The sequence below is a fragment of the Euleptes europaea genome, chromosome 20 (genome assembly GCF_029931775.1).
Source record: "Euleptes europaea isolate rEulEur1 chromosome 20, rEulEur1.hap1, whole genome shotgun sequence".
Lineage (NCBI taxonomy): Eukaryota > Metazoa > Chordata > Lepidosauria > Squamata > Sphaerodactylidae > Euleptes > Euleptes europaea.
In genome coordinates this window covers 7,107,857-7,127,625 of record NC_079331.1, presented here as the reverse complement: position 1 = coordinate 7,127,625, position 19,769 = coordinate 7,107,857, and the positions used below count along the sequence as shown (strand labels likewise).

Sequence of the window (19,769 nt, the reverse complement as noted above, 5' to 3'; positions counted from 1 at the left end):
TCTAGGAAGACATTTGGAGGGAAATCTATCGCTCCTTGTTTACACCTGTCCCTCCCACAAGGTTGACCGTTATGCCAGAAATACGTTACTTTCCCACCCAATGGCTTTGCAAAAGCAGTTGGCGATATAAAATTGTCAAGGTTCATCGTGGAGTGGCAGAGCAAACAGGGCATCTGGCTAACACTGAATATAGTAAAAGAAAGGCCCTGCTGTGTCAGACCAAGGCCCATCAAGTCCAGCAGTCTGTTCACACAGTGGCCAACCAGGGGCCTCTAGGAAGCTCACAAACAAGACGAACTGCAGCAGCACCATCCTGCCTGTGTTCCACAGCACCTAATATATTCGGCATGCACTCCAGATCCTGGAGAGAATAGGTATGCATCATGACTAGTATCCACTTGGACTAGTAGCCAGCAGAGGACCCCGCATTCTAGTATTATGAGAGAGGGAGAAAAGCTTCTCCCTGTCCACTCTCTCCATACCATGCATAATTATATAGACCTCTGTCATGGCTCACCTTCACCGCCACTGCTTACCCTTCTCCCGGAGCCAGAGTTTCAGAGCAATTCACGCTACTTAAAGGGCAGAACAGAAGACCCTTGTGGTGTTCAGCACACAAGAAAGGGAAAGGAACTGGACCCCTGGGCCACTGCTGTAAGACCGTCCTCACTCAAACCTCTCCCCAGTACTTTTGTTTCAGGTAACCTTTTAAAGGCCCTGATCTGGATGGCCCAGGCTAGCCTGATCTCGTCAGATCCCGGATCAGGGTCAGCCCTGGTTAGTATTTGGATGGGAGACCACCAAGGAAGTCCAGGGTTGCTGTGCAGAGGAAGGCACTGGCAAACCACCTCTGTTAATCTCTTGCCTTGAAAACCCCCCAAAAGGGGTCGCCATAAGTCGGCTGCGACTTGACGGCACTTTACGCACACATACAATCTTTTAAAGACCCAGCTGGCCCATAGGCCAGGAGCTTGCTGTGTAAACCAAAGGGCAAGAATCAAAGGGCTTTTGGCCTTTGCCTCCATGCCTTGGGGAATAGCCTAGAGCTGGGAGGAAGATCTACTGTCAAAGAGAGAGAGATTTGCACTCGGAAGCCTCTTCCCTTCCGTTTGTTTGCTTACATTGCATTTTTGTATTGTATCGGAACCCACTGTGTGGGGGGGAGTGGCATATAAATGGTTTAAATAAATAAAAAGCAATGGCCGGATAAAAGCAGCATGAGAAATGTAAGAGTGCAAACTGGCTGACGTTGGCGGGTGCTGACAAGGTATGAACCTGCTTGGCATCGGTACAAGAGGTTACACTTTCTATGTCCAGGAATCGTGACAAGAAAGCATCCAGCTTTTGACCGCCAGTTCCAAGCAATAGCACATATTCAATCGGAAACCAGAAGATGCAGCTGACTTATTTGGTGCCGCTTGGGGCCATACCCTAGGCTAGGTGATTTATTTTTTCCGATTTAAAAAAAAAAAGCTAAAATGTTTGTTTTCTTCATCAATTTTAAGCAAAACAACAACAAACGCCTGCAAAATGTTACTGAATGTTACCAGGAAGTAGGCGTATCTTGCTTCATGGAGTGAGGGCTGAGTGTGGCCCATCCTTTCCCCTAGCATTACCAGTGCTGGGTGGAGAAATACCTGGAGATTTTGGGGGTGGAGCCTGAGGAGGGCAGGGTTAGGGGAGGGGAGAAACTTCGTTGGGGGAGAATGCCACAGAGCCCACCTTCCAAAGTCGGACCAAAGTCGGTTGAAATTAAATTAAAAGAGTTTCTGTATAGACATTAGGAAGAACTTTCTAACAGCTAGAGCGGTTCCTCAGTCGAACAGGCTTCCTCGGGAGGTGGTGAGCTCTCCTTCCCTGGAGGTTTTTAAGCAGAGGCTAGGTGGCCATCTGTCAGCAATGCTGATTCTGTTACCTTAGGCAGATGATGAGAGGGAGGGCATCTTAGCCATCTTCTGGTCACTGGGGGCGTGGGGGGGGAGGTAGTTGTGAATGTCCTGCATTGTGCAGGGGGTTGGACTAGATGACCCTGGTGGTCCCTTACAACTCTATGATTCAATGAAGTGGCCATTTTCTCCAGGTGATCTGATCTCTGTTGCCTGGAGATCAGTGGCACATAAACACATGAAGCTGCCTTCTACTGAATCAGACCCTTGGTCCATCCAAGTCAGTATTGTCTACTCAGACTGGCAGTGGTTCTCCAGGGTCTCAGGCAGGGGTCTTTCACATCACCTTCCTGTCTAGTCCCTTGAACTGGAGATGCTGGGGATTGAACCTGGGACTTTCTGCATGCCAAGCAGATGCCACGGCAATCCCAGGAGATCTCCAGCTACCACCTGGAGGTTGGCCACTCTACTTTCCCCATACCCTCTTGACCTGGATGACTGCATCATATTCCAACATGTAACGCACAAGCGGCAACAGCCATCTCCTCCAGGATTCAGCTCCAAGCAAAACCCTGACCAGGAAATCTCCGATTCAGTCTCAGGTTTCCTGGGGGGGGGGGGGGCTGGCCTCTCCCTCCCACCTTTTAATTATAATTTCTGTGCAGCACCCTTTGAAGCAGCCATTAACGGAAAGATCTGCAAGCCGCGTGTGGGGAAAATTTATGGGCCCCACGATTTACTTAGCCAACCAGCAGCGCTATTGATTTTTATTTAGGAGAATAATTAAATATTTATTTTCACTTTGTTAAGCGCCGGGAGGTCAAAACCCACATAAAGCAGAACAGTGCGCACGAGCATCGGAGGAAATCGATGGCCACGGTTTGTGGCTGGGGGAATATTTCAACTCATCCACACCTCTGACAGATGGCCGGGCCGAGCCCCCAAGAAAAGCCGGCAAGGATCTCCGCCTCTACCGGCTCTTCTTTCATGTAACTGACCACAGGTAACCAGATAGCCCAAAACTGTAGCCCATGAGATGCCCTTTAGCCTAGCCAATGAGTCTGGTTTGTTTTTTGACCTTCAGAGATGCATTTCATTAGTCACCATCAAAGCAGGCCAGAAGCAAACACCACAAATCATTTTGCAAATCCAAGCCAATCATAGCGTAGGACTCTTTTCTCTTTCCACAAAAGGTACTAAACAGGATTGTTCAGGAGAGTCTTTTAATAAAGGGAATATGGTTATAGTTTTGGGGGCAGCGGCTCTCCAGGGTTCTCAGGCAGGGGTCTTTCACATCACCGACCTGCCTAGTCCCTTTAACTGGAGATGCCAGGGATTGAACCTGGGACCTTCTGCATGCCAAGCAGATGATCTACCATTCAGCCACAGCCCCTACCCATAGTTTGTACAATCTGTTGCTGTAAGTAGGTTCCTACTATGTAATTTTTGCTTTCATTTAATGTGCCATGTTTAATATTTATGCTACACTTCACCTCTGCTTGGTTTTCAGATTTCTACAAGTCAGATCCTATTGCACTGTCTTAAAGCCTTCCAAGTTGGCAGCCATCACCACATCCTGGGGCAGGGAGTTCCACAATTTAACTATGCGTTGTGTGAAGAAATGCTTCCTTTTTCCGTTTTGAATCTCTCGCTCACCAGGCACTCAGCAGATGACCCCGTGTTCTAGTATTATGCGAGAGGGGGGAAAGCTTCCCCCGTCCACTCTCTCCATACCATAATTTTATAGACCTCTGTCATGTCTCCCCTTAACTGCCTTCTTTCTAAGCTAAACAGCCCTAAGCGTTTTAACCGCTCCTCATAGGGCAGTTCTGTCGTTCTCTGCGGTGCCAAGCACTTCATGCCAGCCAGTGGTTTTGCCGGGTTTGGTTACAGCAGTTTCCTTATACACCTAAGCCTGAAAGCTATTCGGATCCCTCCAGCTTAGGTACCCCAGAGAGCTGCCCTGCAGATGGCACGAAGAAAAGGCCCAAAGGGAACCTCGTCGCCCGTATGTCGCCTCGAGCAGGTCTCTGAAGAGGCGGCAGAGGAATGTTCCAAATAAATAAATCCACCCGCGGGGAACACGCGGCAGACCACCCCATCCGCTTGCAAAAGCACCGCGCACTGAAGCTAGCTGCCTCTTGCAGATGGAAGGATTTTCCAGCTGCCCCCTTTCTTCCCCCAGCTCTGCCTATTCCCGCCCATGCAGGCAAGCGCATAGAGGACAGGGGTCCCATCCAAACCTCTATCGAGAAACCAGCAGGAGGGCTTAGCAGCTGCTGGAGAGGACTGTAGATCAGGTGTTCGGTGGGGGAAAGAGACCGGCAGTCGGGTGGAGTGCCGAAGAACAGCTCCTCGGGAGACCCAGCAGGGAGTGCCGGGGAGGAGTAAAAGCAGCTTCAAACCGGTGCGCAAGGAATAACACGGATTGCACGGATCCGAGCCCTCTCTCTCGCCCCCGCCGCCCTATGTTCTTCCCAACCTCATTAACGCCCTCCGAAATGGGCCACTCGAAAACGGCTGGCGCACAAAGGGAGAAAGCCACAGCGAGGCTAATTGAAGGCTCAGTCTCTTCTCCAGAGACGATTTCCAGCCACCGAAGCCGTGCCGGGGGAAGGCGATCCGAATCCCCCTGGCACAAACTTCCACACGTAAACAGGGAGGGCAGAAAGAGATGCCTTTTTTTCTTTTCTGGCGTAAAGAATCCACAGCCTCTAAGGCAACCCAAGCTGGGGGAGGGCAGCGCATGAGAGAGCGCTTCCTTCTCATGCGTGCGAGAACGCCTGGCGCCTACCTTTGCTCCTGCACTCTCACCAGGCCTGAGCTGGCATGCATGCAGCCTGGCCATCGGCTTGCTCTGGCATCGCCACCATCCTCTTCTCGGCTTTGCACATGCTCACAGCGCACACCCACACTTAAAAGGGAACCTGCAAAAGGCAGCTGAACCACTCCGAGAGTGTCGTCCCCCCACCCCGAAACCTCACAAACATCTTCAAAAGCCACTGTTTGGATGCTAATCTGAAACACTCTAAAACAAGGAAATGCCAAACTATCCAGGCAGAAGCTGGTGTTTCCAATCCGGATATGTGCCGTGTAAAGGGAGAGACCACAACTCCAGCGCATTGCGCATGGACCAAGGAGAACTGGTTTCATACCCTTGTTCGGCTCTGACGCTCACCAGACCAGATCCTTCTCTCTCTCCCGGCCTGACCAACCTCAGAGGATTGTTGCGAAGATAGTATGGGAGGGAATGGGGCCTCCACATCTGTCTTCCTCAGCCATTTGAGGCTCGGTAGAATCACAAACATCTAAGCACAAAATGGTTGTCGTTCCCCCCCCCCACATCAACTGAGAAAGCAGCAAAATCAGGACATCCACATACAAGGTAGGCGTTCTACATGCTTACGGGACACCCTGGATATGTAGAAAAAAATATGACTTTGTATGTTAATGAAAGACAAAAAAAAAATCTCAAACCGGCCTGATGAGGACTCAATATGCTTCAGGAGCAGGGGATGTTGAGAGCAGATGTGAGTCAGGTAAAGGGGAACAAAGGGACTTCCCCACCCACCACTGCAGCCCAAAATCCTTCCCGATGAGGGGAAGAGTCTGAAGTCTGTGAGAGGAGGCAAAATTGGCACCAAAAAAATTGCCTTTAGAGAAGTTTTCATGGGATCCAATCCTTCATTTAAGTCGACAAATGGAAAATATTTCATGCATCTCTTAATGGTTGAGGACAGCTACGGGTTTCCATCTAATGCTGGCCTTTCTACTTCTCCCCCCACCCCACATCTATATTTTTATATATTATTGGGAATTATGCGGGAGTTCTGGTTGCTTATAAGCCCTACTGTAACTTTGTGCTATCTGGCACACCATCTTATTTATATTTATTCATATTTTATATTGTGGATGTTTGGATCATGTTTATGGGGCTATTTTTGAATGTTTCAATGATTTTATTTTAATTTCATGAACTGTTTGTTATACTTGTGAGCTGACCTGAGCCCAGCTTTGCTAGGGCGGGCAGGATATAAGACTAATAAAATAAAATAATAATGAACAAGTCTAATCCTGGCAGGCCCACCTTTTCAGATGGTAAATTTCTTTTCTCCTAATAGATTGACTGGTGCTAGGAAATAGAACAGAAGATGCTAATGAAAGTATCAGTTCAAGTCTAGCATCTTTTTGCTCACATTGGCCAGCTAGATACACCTAGACTGCTATCCCCCCAAGCAGCTAGCAGTGGTATACTGCCTCTGAACTCAGAGGTTCCATTCAATTGTTGATAGATCTATTTCCCTAGACCCCTAGATCTAGTGGCCATCCCTATATCTTGTGACAGGGAATTCCACAGATTAAACAATGCTTTGCATGAAAAGTATGTTCTTCTACCCATTCTAAATAGGCCACCGATCCATGTTATTGGGCTACTATGAGTTCTGGTATTATCAGAGAGGGAGAAAAAGGTCTCTTGCCTCTTCCCCCCACCCCATGCATAATTTTAGAAAACCTCTATCATGCCCCCCACTCATTAATCCTGAACTTTAAAAGCCCCCCCCCTTCCAAGTGACATCTTTCCATCTTGGGAAGGTGTGCCAACGCCTTGATTGTTTGGGGTGTCTTTTTGTTTGCAAGAGGACGGAAGATTGGGACCCATGAAACATAGCAGATATATAAAAGAGACTCCAAAGGAAAAGCAGAGAACCTTGTTGAGCACAACAGCCCCACCCACAGAGATAATCCGAGGGCCACGGTCAAGCGCTTCCCTGTCTGCTAAGAGCTCATTCCCAGGGCCATAAATTGACTATTTTTCACAAGGTAAGTGGGCCAATGTGAGTGTGGTTTAAAGTGTTGTCAAGTTGCAGCTCACTTATGGCTAGGGTTGCCAACCTCCAGTACTAGCTGGAGATCTCCTGCGATTACAACTGATCTCCAGCCGATAGAGAGCAGTTCCCCTGGAGAAAAATGGCCGCTTTGGCATTTGGACTCTATGGCACTGAAGTCCCTTCCCCCCAAACCCCGTCCTCCTCAGGCTCTGCCCCAAAAACCTCCCGCCGGTGGTGAAGAGGGACCTGGCCACCCTACCTATGGCAACCCCGTAGGGTTTTCAAGGCAAGAGACTAACAGAGGTTGTTCGCCATTGCCTTCCTCTGCACAACAACTGGCATCCCTTGGTGGTCCCCCATCCACTTATTGACCAAGGCCAATCCTGCTTAGCTTCGGAGATCTGACAAGGTTGGGCTAGCCTGAACCAAGCAGGTCAGGGCAAGTGGGAGAACCTAATTCCAGGAGAGCTCTAGGCCCCGTGGGGAGGTTGGAAGCCCTCCTTCCCGTGCAAAGGCCCAAACCCCACAGCGATGCATCCGTGCGCCTTCAGAGAACTAAGCGGCACCTCTTCCGAAATCCATGCAGCTCAAACCACAAGCAGCCAGAGGCCTAGGCCAGCAGGCCGCCTGGACTTCCCAGCCCTGCCGTGCCTTGAGCTTCCTCCACCGGGAAAAAAAACCCAGAGTCACGTGAGCCTGTGGAGCATGGAGTGTGCCTGACTGGGCGACAGCCTCCTTTGCACCGCGCATGCCGTGCCTGTTTCCACAGCAACAGTGGCAGCGATGGGGGGGGGGGGCTCCGCGCATAAGGACCGCCTGTAATTAGATCCCCGGCCTCAGCTGTCAATCCCGGTTTAACAGCCTCCCATTTAACTCCTGGCTCCAGTAATTAGGGTTTACTAAACAGAATGTCAGGCAATTAGAACAGCAGGTCAATCGCTTTCCGCGTCACCTCTTTTCAGAGGGGATGTGAGCCTCCGCCACCGGTCTCCATACAAGGGGCAACGGGGAAAGGACCAGGGGAAGAAGGGCTGGCTGAGTTTCCCCCATCCCCCCCGTGGCCCAGCCATCTCGGGCTGGGAGATGTTGAAGCCCAGGGGCGGCATTGACTCTGCAGAGGCCGTGATCACGACACAGAAAATAGCATCAATGCGCACATATATATACATACATATACATATATATATACATACATACATATACACATACATATACATATAAATATATATACACACACATATATACACACACACATATACACACACACACACACACATATATATATATACACATATACACACACACGCACACACACACACACATATATATCAGCCATTCTAACAGTGCCTGATCTACAAGATCAAGAAAAAATGGCATTCCATTGGTTGAACAGAAGTCATGCAGAAATAATGTATAGCATAGAAGTCCTTCTTCTATTTAATCGGCAAGACTCCAGAGGAAACTATTTTCACGTTCCTTGGAACGGTGCTTCCCCCCCACCCCCGCAAAGTTGAATTTCCAGAGGACAGCTTGATACTGTCCAAAGCTCTAAAAGTAAAACCTGGATTTATTTATTTATTTAGCAAAATTTTGAGGTTTGCAATCTTCCTATTACAACTGATCACCAGCCGACAGAGATCAGTCCCCCTGGAGAAAATGGCCGCTTTGGCAATTGGACTCTATGGCATTGCAGTCCCTCCCCTCCCCAAACCCCACCCTCCTTAGGCTCCGCCCCAAAAAACCTCCTGCCAGTGGCAAAGAGGGCAACCCTACTTTCCGAACATGCTCTACCACCGAGCTTATGAGCCACGTAACATAGAATTGCCTGCTCTGACTGGAAGCAGCTTCCCGGAGTCTTGGGCAGAGAAAGGTGCTTCCCAAACGACCTGCTCCCCGAGATCTTTGCAGCGGAGATGCTGAGGTTTGAACCTGGAAACCTTCTGGATGCCAGGAAGACGCTCCAGCACAGAGCTGCAGCTAGGGTTGCCAGGTCCCTCTTCACCACCGGCGGGAGGTTTTTGGGGCGGAGCCTGAGGAAGGCGTTGTTTGGGGAGGGGAGGGACTGCAATGCCATAGAGTCCAATTGCCAAAGCAGCCATTTTCTCCAGCTGAAGCATATGAATACATCTATCAATGGGCTATTAAAAGCCATGAGGACTCACTGGAGCCTCCATGTTCAGAAGCAGTGTAGCTGTGAGTAGGGTTGCCAGCTTTGGGTTGGGAAATACCTGGAGATTCTTGGGGCGGAGCCTGAGGAGGGTGGGGTTTGAGAAGGGGAGGGACTTCAATGCCATAGAGTCCAATTGCCAAAGCGGCCATTTTCTCCAGGGGAACTGATCGCTATCAGCTGGAGATCAGTTGTAATAGCAGGAGGGTTTGGGGAGGGGAGGGACTTCAATGCCATAGAGTCCAATTGCCAAAGCAGCCATTTTCTCCAGGTGAACTGATCTCTATCAGCCGGAGATCAGTTATAATAGTGGGAGATCGCCAGCCACCCCCTGGAGGTTGGCAACCCTAGCTGCAGCCCTTCTAAATTCTCTGCAGGCGTTTACTACAGAGCATCCTTGAAACAATACGGCTGTGTATGAAACTGAATACCGAATAGTCAAACTGAATATTTTACACATGGGTTTGGTCTCCCCCCACCCCCCGCCTACAATTCCCTCAATCCAACAACCTTCATAACCAAGAACCCTGGCAAAAACTCACCGTTAAGAGGATATAAATCTGCATGTTTGCAAGTAAATTTAAATTAGGGGAGGACATGTGTCAGAGATAATTTTTCTCCCCCCCCCCCACCCCCGCAAAGATGCTGTTCTCCTTCCTAGTCGAAAACCAACAAGGGAAGAAATTCTCCAACTCCCCCTGGGCTTCAGCTCATAATAGCCACCTCAAAAAGGATCCCGTGGTTATCTCCCCATGGTGAATACTGCCATTGTATCTGTTATTATCATTATACATCACTTCCATAGCGCATTTCGGCATATAAATGGCTCTACCCTACTTATCTCATTCATCTGTACTCCCAATAACTCATGTGAAGCACACAAAGATGAGAAAAATGGGGAGAGGAAGGGTTTTCCCCCCTCTGTGCTTTCCTTCATAACACTAGAATTTGGGGTTGGGTCTAGGGTTGCCAGCCTCCAGGTATTAGCTGGGGATCTCCTGCTATTACAACTGATCTCCAGCCGACAGAGATCAGTTCACCTGGAGAAAACGGCCGTTTTGGCCATTGGACTCTATGGCACTGAAGTCCCTCCTTAAACCCCTCCCTCCTCAGGCTCCGCCCCAAAGCCAACCCGGTTCGCCGGATTAGCGTCCGCCGCTCCTGTTGAGGAGTGGGGAATTGAACCCGGTTCTCCAGATCAGAGTCAACCACTCCAAACCACCGCTCGTAACCACTACACCACGCTGTCTCTCACGCTGGCTGGGGAGGTAGGAGAGAACGCTGTGATAACCCTCTTTGGGTTTCCACTAGGGGGGAACATGGGATAGAAATAAGAAATAAAATAAAGTGAAATAATATTAACATGTATAGTGGCCTGAATGGGCTAGATTGGACAACACAACAATGGAAGAATGAAACAAAGAATGAAACAGCAAGTTACAGCTCTGTTAGAGAAGAAGAAGAAGAGGAAGAAGAGTTGGTTTTTATATGCCGACTTTCTCTACCACTTAAGGCAGAATCAAACCGGCTTACAATCACCTTCTCTTCCCCTCCCCACAACATACACCTTGTGAGGTGGGTGGGGCTGAGAGAGTGTGACTAGCCCAAGGTCACCCAGCTGGCTTCGTGTGCAGAAGCGGGGAAACAAATCCAGTTCACCAGATTAGCCTCCGCCGCTCATGTGGAGGAGTGGGGAATCGAACCCGGTTCTCCAGATCAGAATCCACTGGCTCTCTCAGCCCCACATGCCTCACAGGGTGTCTGTTGTGGGGAGGGAAAGGGAAGGTGACTGTAAGCCGGTTTGAGTCTCCCTTAAGTGGTAGAGAAAGTCGGCGTATAAAAACCAACTCTTCATTTTCTTCTTCTACATTCTAGGAGCTGACTCTCAAATTGTCAAGGCTCCTAACTGTTGGAGTTCCTCATCCACTGGGTAACACATTGACCCTGGATCGCTATCTGTTTGCATTCTTTGTTGTTGCTGAGTTTGGTATCACGCCAATCTCGGGTGGGCAAGCTCAGTACAAAAGCACCCGGCTTGCATATTGAAAGCCTCAGATTCCTCTCCAGTTAAGGTATTTTAGGTTTCAGAGCTGGCAAAGTCCGAGACTTTGGATCTGCTGCCGCTCCGGTTGATAATACGGAGCGAGATGAACCGTCGCCCTGGCTGGGTATAGCATTAGACCCTTAATCATGGAGACGTTGACAGTTCTCTATGAAAGCAAGTCACTGCCAGTATCTTCTGTCTGATGCATTGTGGGAATATCCTCTGGGGATCCAGAGAAGCAAGCATCCTTGACTGCAAATCACCATTGTAATACCAGCCAGATTTAAAAAGGCTATCTGAGCAATAAAGCTAACTAAATAGATGAGATCATTGGATCAGCGTGGAATGATTTACTAGTTTGGACATAAAAGAAATGAAATGTCTTCCAATTGTCAGGTGGGTAAGTACCGGGGGGGGGGGCAGGCAACAGATGTAGGGATGATGCTAGCATAGCAACTGGTGTTTGCTCATTGAAAGAACTCTCCCATCTTCCAGGATGGAGGGGTTCCTGTGCTTGGCTTGTCCCAAGCCTTCAAAAACCAGACATTCAGGTCACAATGATAAATTCCTGAATTTCTATAACTGGTTAAGTGTTTGTGGCATGAACGCAAATGGCATCTATCTAGACGGAGCAGCTGTGTTAGTCTGTAACAGCAGAACAAAACAGGAGTCCAGTATCACCTTAAAGACTAACAACATTTCAGCCTGCATAAAAATAAATTTTGGAATGAATTTTTGGCAATCTTTAAGGTGCTACTGGGCTCCTGTTTTGTAAGCGAGACTCAGTTCATAAATATATGAAGCTGCCTTATAGCAGGTCAGATTAGGGTTGCCAACCTCCAGGTACTAGCTGGAGATCTCCTGAAATTACACCTGATGTCCAGCCGATAGAGATGGGTTCACCTGCAGAAAATGGCCACTGCGGCCATTGGACTCTGGCATTGAAGTTCCTCTCCTCACCAAATCCTGCCCTCCTCAGTCTCCGCCCCCCAAAACCTCCCGCTGGTGGAGAAGAGGGACCTGGCAACCCTAGGTCAGATAGTGGATGAGAGCTGTGTCCTCTGATCTAGAGAACCAGGTTTGATTCCCCACTCCTCCACATGAGTGGCGGAGGCTAATCTGGTGAACAGAGTTGGTCTCCCCACTCCTGCACGTGAATCCTGTTGGGTGACCTTGGGCCAGTCACAGCTCTCTTGGAACTCTCTCAGCCTCACCTACCTCACAAGGCGCCTCAGCAGAGTATAATGCCATAGAGTCCACCTTCCATAGCAGCCATTTTCTCCAGGGAAACTGTGGCCTGGAGATTAGTTCTAATTCTGGGAGATCTCCAGGCCCCACCAGGCTGGCAACCCAGGAGGCTGGCAACCCAGATCTTACATGAAATCCCTTCCCAAATTCTCCACTCCACAGACACCACCCTCAAATCTTCCGGTATTTCCCCTACGATCCCCTCAAGCAGGCTATTCCACAAGGTGGGAGCCACTATAAAGATATGCCTGATAAACGTACATTCCCTGTTATTTCCTGTTATTAATTAATTCTAATATTACGGAGTTAAATAGGAGGCAAGGCAAAATACACCAGAGTGCATCCACACCACAAACATAAATTAGTTTAAATTTGGTTTAATTGCCGTAACTTCCACTAAGGAACCGTGGGAATTGTTGTTTCGTGAGTAGCAGGAATTATCCCTCCCAGCTTGCCGGGGGTAAAGGGAAGACGACTGGGGAAGGCGACGGCAAACCACCCCGTCAACTCTGCCTAGGAAACATCGGGATGTGACGTCACCCCATGGGTCAGGAATGACCCAGTGCTTGTACAGGGGACCTTTACCTTTTACCACGAGAAAAACAAAATTCTCGGAATTTCTTTGTGGAAACCTTTAACGGCTGCCATATAAACACGCCCCAAGTCTCTTTCTCATAGCCTGAGTATGTCACAATTTCGGCTGTACCTCCTGGCCAAGATTTACTGAGATATGACTGACTGGAAATGCTCGTGGAAGATTTTACCGGCTCCCAATCTCCGCTCGGCAAGCCTCGCTTCCAAAACCCCAGCTGCAATCCATTTATTTCTCAAAAAACCCCGATACGTTGCCTCTCTCCACAGGCCTGTTTGAGGTGGCTTGCAAAGGAAAAACAGTGCAGTAAATTCATTAAAACAACCATTTGTAAGAATATCAATATTGAAACAAGTTGAGACCCTGCCAAGGGCAGGAAAAAACAGCATTCAGCAGCCTGTACCGTTGCATGCATATGCGCGCGCACACACAGAGAGAGTGGTGTTTTTGTACAAACAAAATGGGGGGGTGCTGACACCCCAGCACAGACAGCCCAAGCCCCACCGGCCAAAAGAGGGGCTGGTACGGCACACCGGTGCAAAAAAAGCCCCGCGTGTGAGATAAGATTAACCAGAGAAAACTTGAAATGAATATCGACGTTTGTTTTCCTTCAAAGAAATCGGCGATGCTGTAGCGAAGACGATACCACATGACTTGGATAGCAATTGATCACTAAAAAGAGCTCTGGCAGAATTCATAGAATCATAGAGTTGGAAGGGACCACCAGGGTCATCTAGTCCAACCCCCTGCACAAGTCAGGAAATTCCAAACTATCCCCCCACAAACCCCAGTGACCCCTACTCCATGCCCAGAAGATGGCCAAGGTGCCCTCCCTCTCATCATCTGGCTAAGGTCATAGAATCAGCACTGCTGACAGATGGCCATCTAGCCTCTGCTTAAAAACCTCCAGGGAAGGAGAGCTCACCATCTCCCAAGGAAGCCTGTTCCACTGAGGAACTGCTCTAATAGAAAGGAACCACTCTAATAATTCATGGCTTTGCACTCCTCTGTTTTGTTATCACAAGAACCCTGAGAGGTAGGTTCGGCCGAGGCATAGAGACAAGCCCAAGGTCTATTCCTGAGCTTCACAGCCGACTGGGGATTGGAATCCATAAGAATGTAAGAAGAGCCTCTGCTGGATCAGACCCGTGATCCACCTTGTCCAGGATCCTCTCTCACACAGTGGCCGACCAGTTGCCCCAGAGACCCACAAATAATGCATAGAGGGGCCAAGCTTTCCCCTGATGTTGCCTCTTAGCATTGGTGTTGAGCCTCCATGTTCAGAGGAAGTCAGCCTCTGAACACCAATGCTAGGAGGATTGCCTCTGAACAGGGAGGTTCCCTTTAATCGTGGCGAGTCGCCATAGACGGACCACGAATCTGTCTAATTCCCCTTTAAAGCCATTCCTTTAAGTGCAGTGAAGAAGAAGAAGAGTTGGTTTTTATATGCCGACTTCCTCTACCACTTAAGGGAGACTCAAATCGGCTTATAATCACCTTCGCTCCCCCCCACACAACGGACACCCTGGGAGGTAGGTGGGGCTGAGAGAGCTCTAACAGAGCTGTGACTAGCCCAAGGTCACCCAGCTGGCTTCGTGTGTAGGAGTGGGGAAACAAATCCAGTTCACCAGATTAGCCTCCGCCGCTCATGTGGAGGAGTGGGGAATCGAACCCGGTTCTCCAGATCAGAGTCCACTGGTCCAAACCACTGCTCTTAACTACTACACCACGCTGGCTTCGATAGCTATAACTCTGGTGAGGATTGCGCTGGGTGTCAGGTGGACGAGCTCATCTGGCTCAGTATGGAGCACCTTCACGCGTTCCTACGATTCAGAATTTAGCATTTCAGATTCCAGTGTCGAAATTCTGTGCTCTCGTTTCTGACCTAGATCGAATCCTGCCGTTCTGTTTTTTTTTAAAAAAATGCAGAAGTGTTTTAAATACCATTATTGCCTCCATAAGAGCTATGGGGAATAGCAAGAACTGCAAATCTGTAGAAGATGTCTCGAGGGAGAGGCGCTCTGGGCTTTGAGCACAGCTTCTGCCCACTGGAAATAAATCTCATGGCTGTGGATGACGGCAAAAGATGGAGAGTGAAGTCTTAACACCCCTGCGATTTGTCATTGCTGGCAAGCCCGGGTCCCATTTCCCGGGGGTTCAGTCCCCTAGGAGACTGTTTTATTTGTTGGAAAATGCTTCAGGACGAGGGTCTGCATTTCACAGAGAGCCAGCGTGGTGTAGTGGTTAACAGCGGTGGTTTGGAGCGGTGGAGTCTGATCTGGAGAACCAGGTTTGATTCCCCACTCCTCCACACGAACGGCGGAGGCTAATCTGGTGAACTGGATTTGTTTCCCCACTCCTACACACGAAGCCCGCTGGGTCACCTTGGGCTACTCACAGCTCTGTCAGAGCTCTCTCAGCCCCACCTACCTCACAAGGTGTCTGTTGTGAGGAAGGGAAGGCGATTGTAAGCCGGTTTGAGTCTCCCTTAAGCGGTAGAGAAAGTCGGCATATAAAAAACAACTCTTCTTCTTCTTCTTCACTGAAATCTCTGAGCTGCTTTCTCTAGAGGTGCAACATTTGGAAGCTCAGGTAGACAACAGACTGCGAGAACGCCGCAAGAGCTCCTTCCCAGGTCAGGCCCTGCGCCACATGCCACCTATCACACAAACTCAAAACTGCTCAAAAGATGGCTTGTTTTCAAAAGTGCAAAGAAATCATCCATGCGATTTATGGGGCGCTAGGCTTAAGCTATCCCAGCCATTACTCGCAAAGGGAAAGTCAGTTCTGGAATGTATTCTTCACAAAAACCCCAATCAAATCAAATCGTCGCTAATTCACTTGTACCAAACTGCAGATTATACACCACACAGCCACAGCTTTTCTTTGCACAAAGAACTTTACAGGTTTCACTACAACAATTTAAGGGACGTTTCCAGAACGTCTTTAGCACCTGATGCTCTAGAGGAGCCGGTTCCAGCCCCATCTCCACTCTAAAAAAAAAAACACAACAGGAGGTAAAATATTTCATCCAAATTACTTTCAGGAGACACGGATCATCGGCGGAGCAAAGAAACCAGCCTGCACAGGGCTCGAGGAAGAGACAGAGCTGTGAATTCGGTTCACCAGAAGTCCCTATAACCAAAGTATTTGTGGCACGTTTACAAAGGCTACAATTTGGGTTATGCTCAAAAAAACACACACACACAGAGAGAGAGATAATTCACAGTGGGTAGCCGTGTTAGTCTGTTTGCAGTAGTCAAAAAGGGCAAGAGTCCAGTAGCACCTTAAAGACTAACAAAAATATTTTCTGGTAGGATATGAGCTTTCGTGAGCCACAGCTCACTTCTTCAGATACAGCTAGAATGTGAATCCATCAGTCTTTAAGTAGAGGCATAAAGACCTTGCATTCATGGCCCATTACCAATGCTGATTTCTCCACACCCATCTCTCCCCTGGACATCACAGACTCTTCTGCATATCACACCTAATCCCATCAAGCCTGCTATTCACATTTACATACTGTTCCTCTACTTAAAGACAGAGAGAGAGAGAGAGAGAGAGAGAGAGAGAATGAATGAATGAATATCCAGGTGGAATTGGAATGAATATCCAATTTCTCCTTAAAAACTCTTCCAAGCTCACTGGTTCATGCAAAGCTCACAGTAAAACAACCCCTGCCCAAACCCCTGCTCAGAACTCCACCAGAAGACGGTACCGATCGTGCCAGAAAAGAACCCTTTCACTCACCCCGGGTAACGTCTTCTGCTCATGCAGTGCACTCTGGGCTTTCAAGGCCGAATCCCTGGCACAGTACGTCAGGAAGGCACAGCCTGAGGGAGAGAGGGAGGGGAAGAAAGGGTGTTATCATACACAAATGTAATCATGTGCAACCAGTCACACCCACCAAATGGCCCCGGGACCCAATCTCACCCTCATCTGCAGAGTGGGAAGCAAGGAGAGGAGAGGAACTGCTGTTAGAATCATAGAATTGGAAGGGACCACTAGGGTCATCTAGTCCAACCCCCTGCACAAGGCAGGAAATTCACAACTACCTCCCCACCCCCCCACACACACAGTGACCCCTACTCCATGCCCAGAGGATGGCCAAGATGCCCTCCCTCTCATCATCTGCTTAAGGTCATGGAATCAGCCTTGCTGACAGACGGCCAACTAGCCACTGCTTTAAAATGTCCAGGGAAGGAGAGCTCACCACCTCCCGAGGAACCCTGTTCCACTGAGGAACCGCTCTAACTGCTAGAAAGTTCTCCCTAATGTCTAGATGGAAACTCTTCTGAAGTAATTTCAACCCGTTGGTTCTGGTCCGACCTTCTGGGGCAACAGAAAACAACTCGGCACCCTCCTCTCTACGACAGCCCTTCAAGTACTTGAAGATGTTTACGTAGAATGGCAAAGAACATTCCCCCAGGATGCTGCCCTACACTCCCTTCATGAGAAGCTGTGCCTCTCCTCGAGGAGCCGAGCATCGTTGCGGCGGCCAGAGGTCAGTGCACAGCCCAGCTGGGGTTCAGTTTAAGGGAATTGGTCTGGATTAGCAGGGCCTGGTTAACTGGAATCAGCAGGCCCGGGCAAACACACTGAGATTAGAGCTGAAGCAGCCAGATTAACACATCAGATCTTTCTCTGCCCACACTCGAGACCAGCTGCACTGGTTTAAAAGGGTCACCTGTCTTTTTTAGAGCTGTTGGGTTAAGGGAAATAAAGTGTCTCTTCCTATGGGCTGCTAGAATTCCCTTACTGGCCCTCCTCTCTGGTTCTGGTGTTAGGGTTGCCAACCTCCAGGTATGAGATGGAGATCTCCTGCTATTACCACTGATCTCCAGCTGACAGAGATCAGTTCACCTGGAGAAAACGGACGCTTTGGCGATTGGACTCTATGGCATTGAAGCCCCTCCCCTCCCTCCCCAAACCCCACCCTCCTCAGGCTCCGCCCCCAAAACCTCAAGGTATTTCCCAACCGCGAGCTGGCAACCCCATCTGGTGTTGTTCGTTGATGTGCTTTTGTTGAATCATTTTATAATGTTAAACGTTATAATTTACATTGTTCACATAGGGTTGCCAACCTCCAGGAGGTGGCTGGAGGCCTCCTGGGATTACAACCGGTCTCCAGGCAATAGAGATCGGTTCGCCTGGGGCGAATGGCCATTTTGGAAGGTGCACTTCATGGCATTACCCCATGGAAGTCCTTCCCTTTCCCAAACCCTACTCAGGCCCCACCCCTAAATCTCCAGATATTTCTTTTTTTTAGGGGAAACAAATCCAGTTCACCAGATCAGACTCCACCGATCCAAACCACCACTTTTAACCACTACATCATGCTGGCTCACTGCTTGTTTCCATATGGTTCTTAGACCCTGGCTAAAGGTGATATACTCAGTTCAGAGAATCATCTAGTATCTGGTTGTTGGTTGCTGAAGGATGAGATTTCCCAGTTAGGAAGAAGCTCCTAATCCAGGGAGCTTCACACACAGTAAATGGTGTGATCCCACGCGGGGTTCCTCCAGCTTAAACGCTTTGGTTTCAATTCTGGGGGTTACCGCACTTTGTATTCCCAGCGATGTATTAAGAGTTTGAAAATGTTATAAAAAACATCGCTTTAAAAGGGTTTTTGGATACCACGGCTTATAAATGGTTGGAAGACGTCTTCACAGCTAAAGGGGCCAAACAAAGTGCGAACAGTATTTTTTATAACATTTTCAAACTCTTAATACATCGCTGGGAATACAAGTGCGGTAACCACCTGTTTTAGGACAAACCCGACATCAGATTGTATGGTTAATCAGACTGTCTTTAAAATACTTCAAGACTCCTTCCTGGTTTTGCTTCAGCAGACTGAGCAGTGATCCCAAGAACCTTTCCTAGGAGTAAGCCCCCTGAACAAAACTGGACTTACGTCTGAGCAGACCTGCTTCGGATTGGCCCTAAAGCCCATCAGAATGTACTTCCATTTGGTATGTCAGAAGTGCTTTCGATTTCCAAAATGTGATGCAATCACTTTTCCTTTCTCTCTCTCTCCTGTTTATTTCATTTCTTTATTTCAAAAAACCGTCTTTCAAGAACAACAAAGACCTCAAGGTGGCTGGCATCGTAACACAATACAGTAATAACAGGAAGAAACAGGAAGAAAGAAATTGACTTTGAAAACAATCTGTCCAAGCAATAGCAGCAATCAAAGAGGATTTGTACAATACTATTCCAGCAGATTAGGACATAAAGCCTTTGTGATAATAAGTATGTGTTAAAATGCGTCTTTCTTGTTGGCCCTTTTAGATGCTTCTGGTGTATCTCCATAACAGAGAGGCTGCTGGTGAAAAAGCCAACACCTTGGTACTAACCAAGGTAGATTAGAACTGCCAATTTGGAAGGCTTTAAGAGGGGAGTGGACATGTTCATGGATAGGGCTATTCATGGCTACAAGTAAAAATGAATACTAGTCATGATGCATACCTATTCTCTCCAGGATCAGAGGAGCATGCCTGTTATATGAGGTGCTGTGGAACACAGGCAGGGTAATGCTGCTGCAGTCGTCTTGTTTGGGGGCTTCGTAGAGGCCCCTGGTTGGCCACTGTGTGAACAGACTGCTGGGCTTGATGGGCCTTGGTCTGATCCAGCATGGCTTTTCTTATCTTCTTAGAAGATACTGGTACTCAAGAAAGACCTCCTTTTCCTGATCTTACACCACAGGGAGAGAACATACAGGGAAGGGAAATGCTCTTTGACCTGGCTATGGGAGAAATGTAAGCAGTGGCGGTTAAGGGGAGACATGATAGAGGTCTATAAAATTATGCATGGTTTGGAGAGAGTGGACAGGGAGAAGCTTTTCTCCCTCTCCCATAATACTAGAACACGGGGTCATCTGCTGAAGCTGGAGGGTGAGAGATTCAAAACTGATAAAAGGAAGCGTTTCTTCACACAGCACATGGTTAAATGGTGGGACTCCCTGCCTCAGGATGTGGTGATTGGCTGCCAACTTGGAAGGCTT

At 48.6% G+C, this 19,769-nt stretch overlaps 1 protein-coding gene across 3 annotated transcripts in view; it reads right to left on the bottom strand.

Moving 5' to 3' along the window:
- Positions 1-19,769, bottom strand: part of CELF6 (CUGBP Elav-like family member 6) — a 115,036-nt gene that overhangs the window by 85,967 nt on the left and 9,300 nt on the right. For all 3 annotated transcript variants that reach the window (XM_056865959.1, XM_056865963.1, XM_056865962.1), the window contains exon 2: positions 16,517-16,599. In XM_056865959.1, coding sequence (XP_056721937.1) covers positions 16,517-16,599 — 83 coding nt within the window. The remainder of the gene's footprint in view (positions 1-16,516; positions 16,600-19,769) is intronic.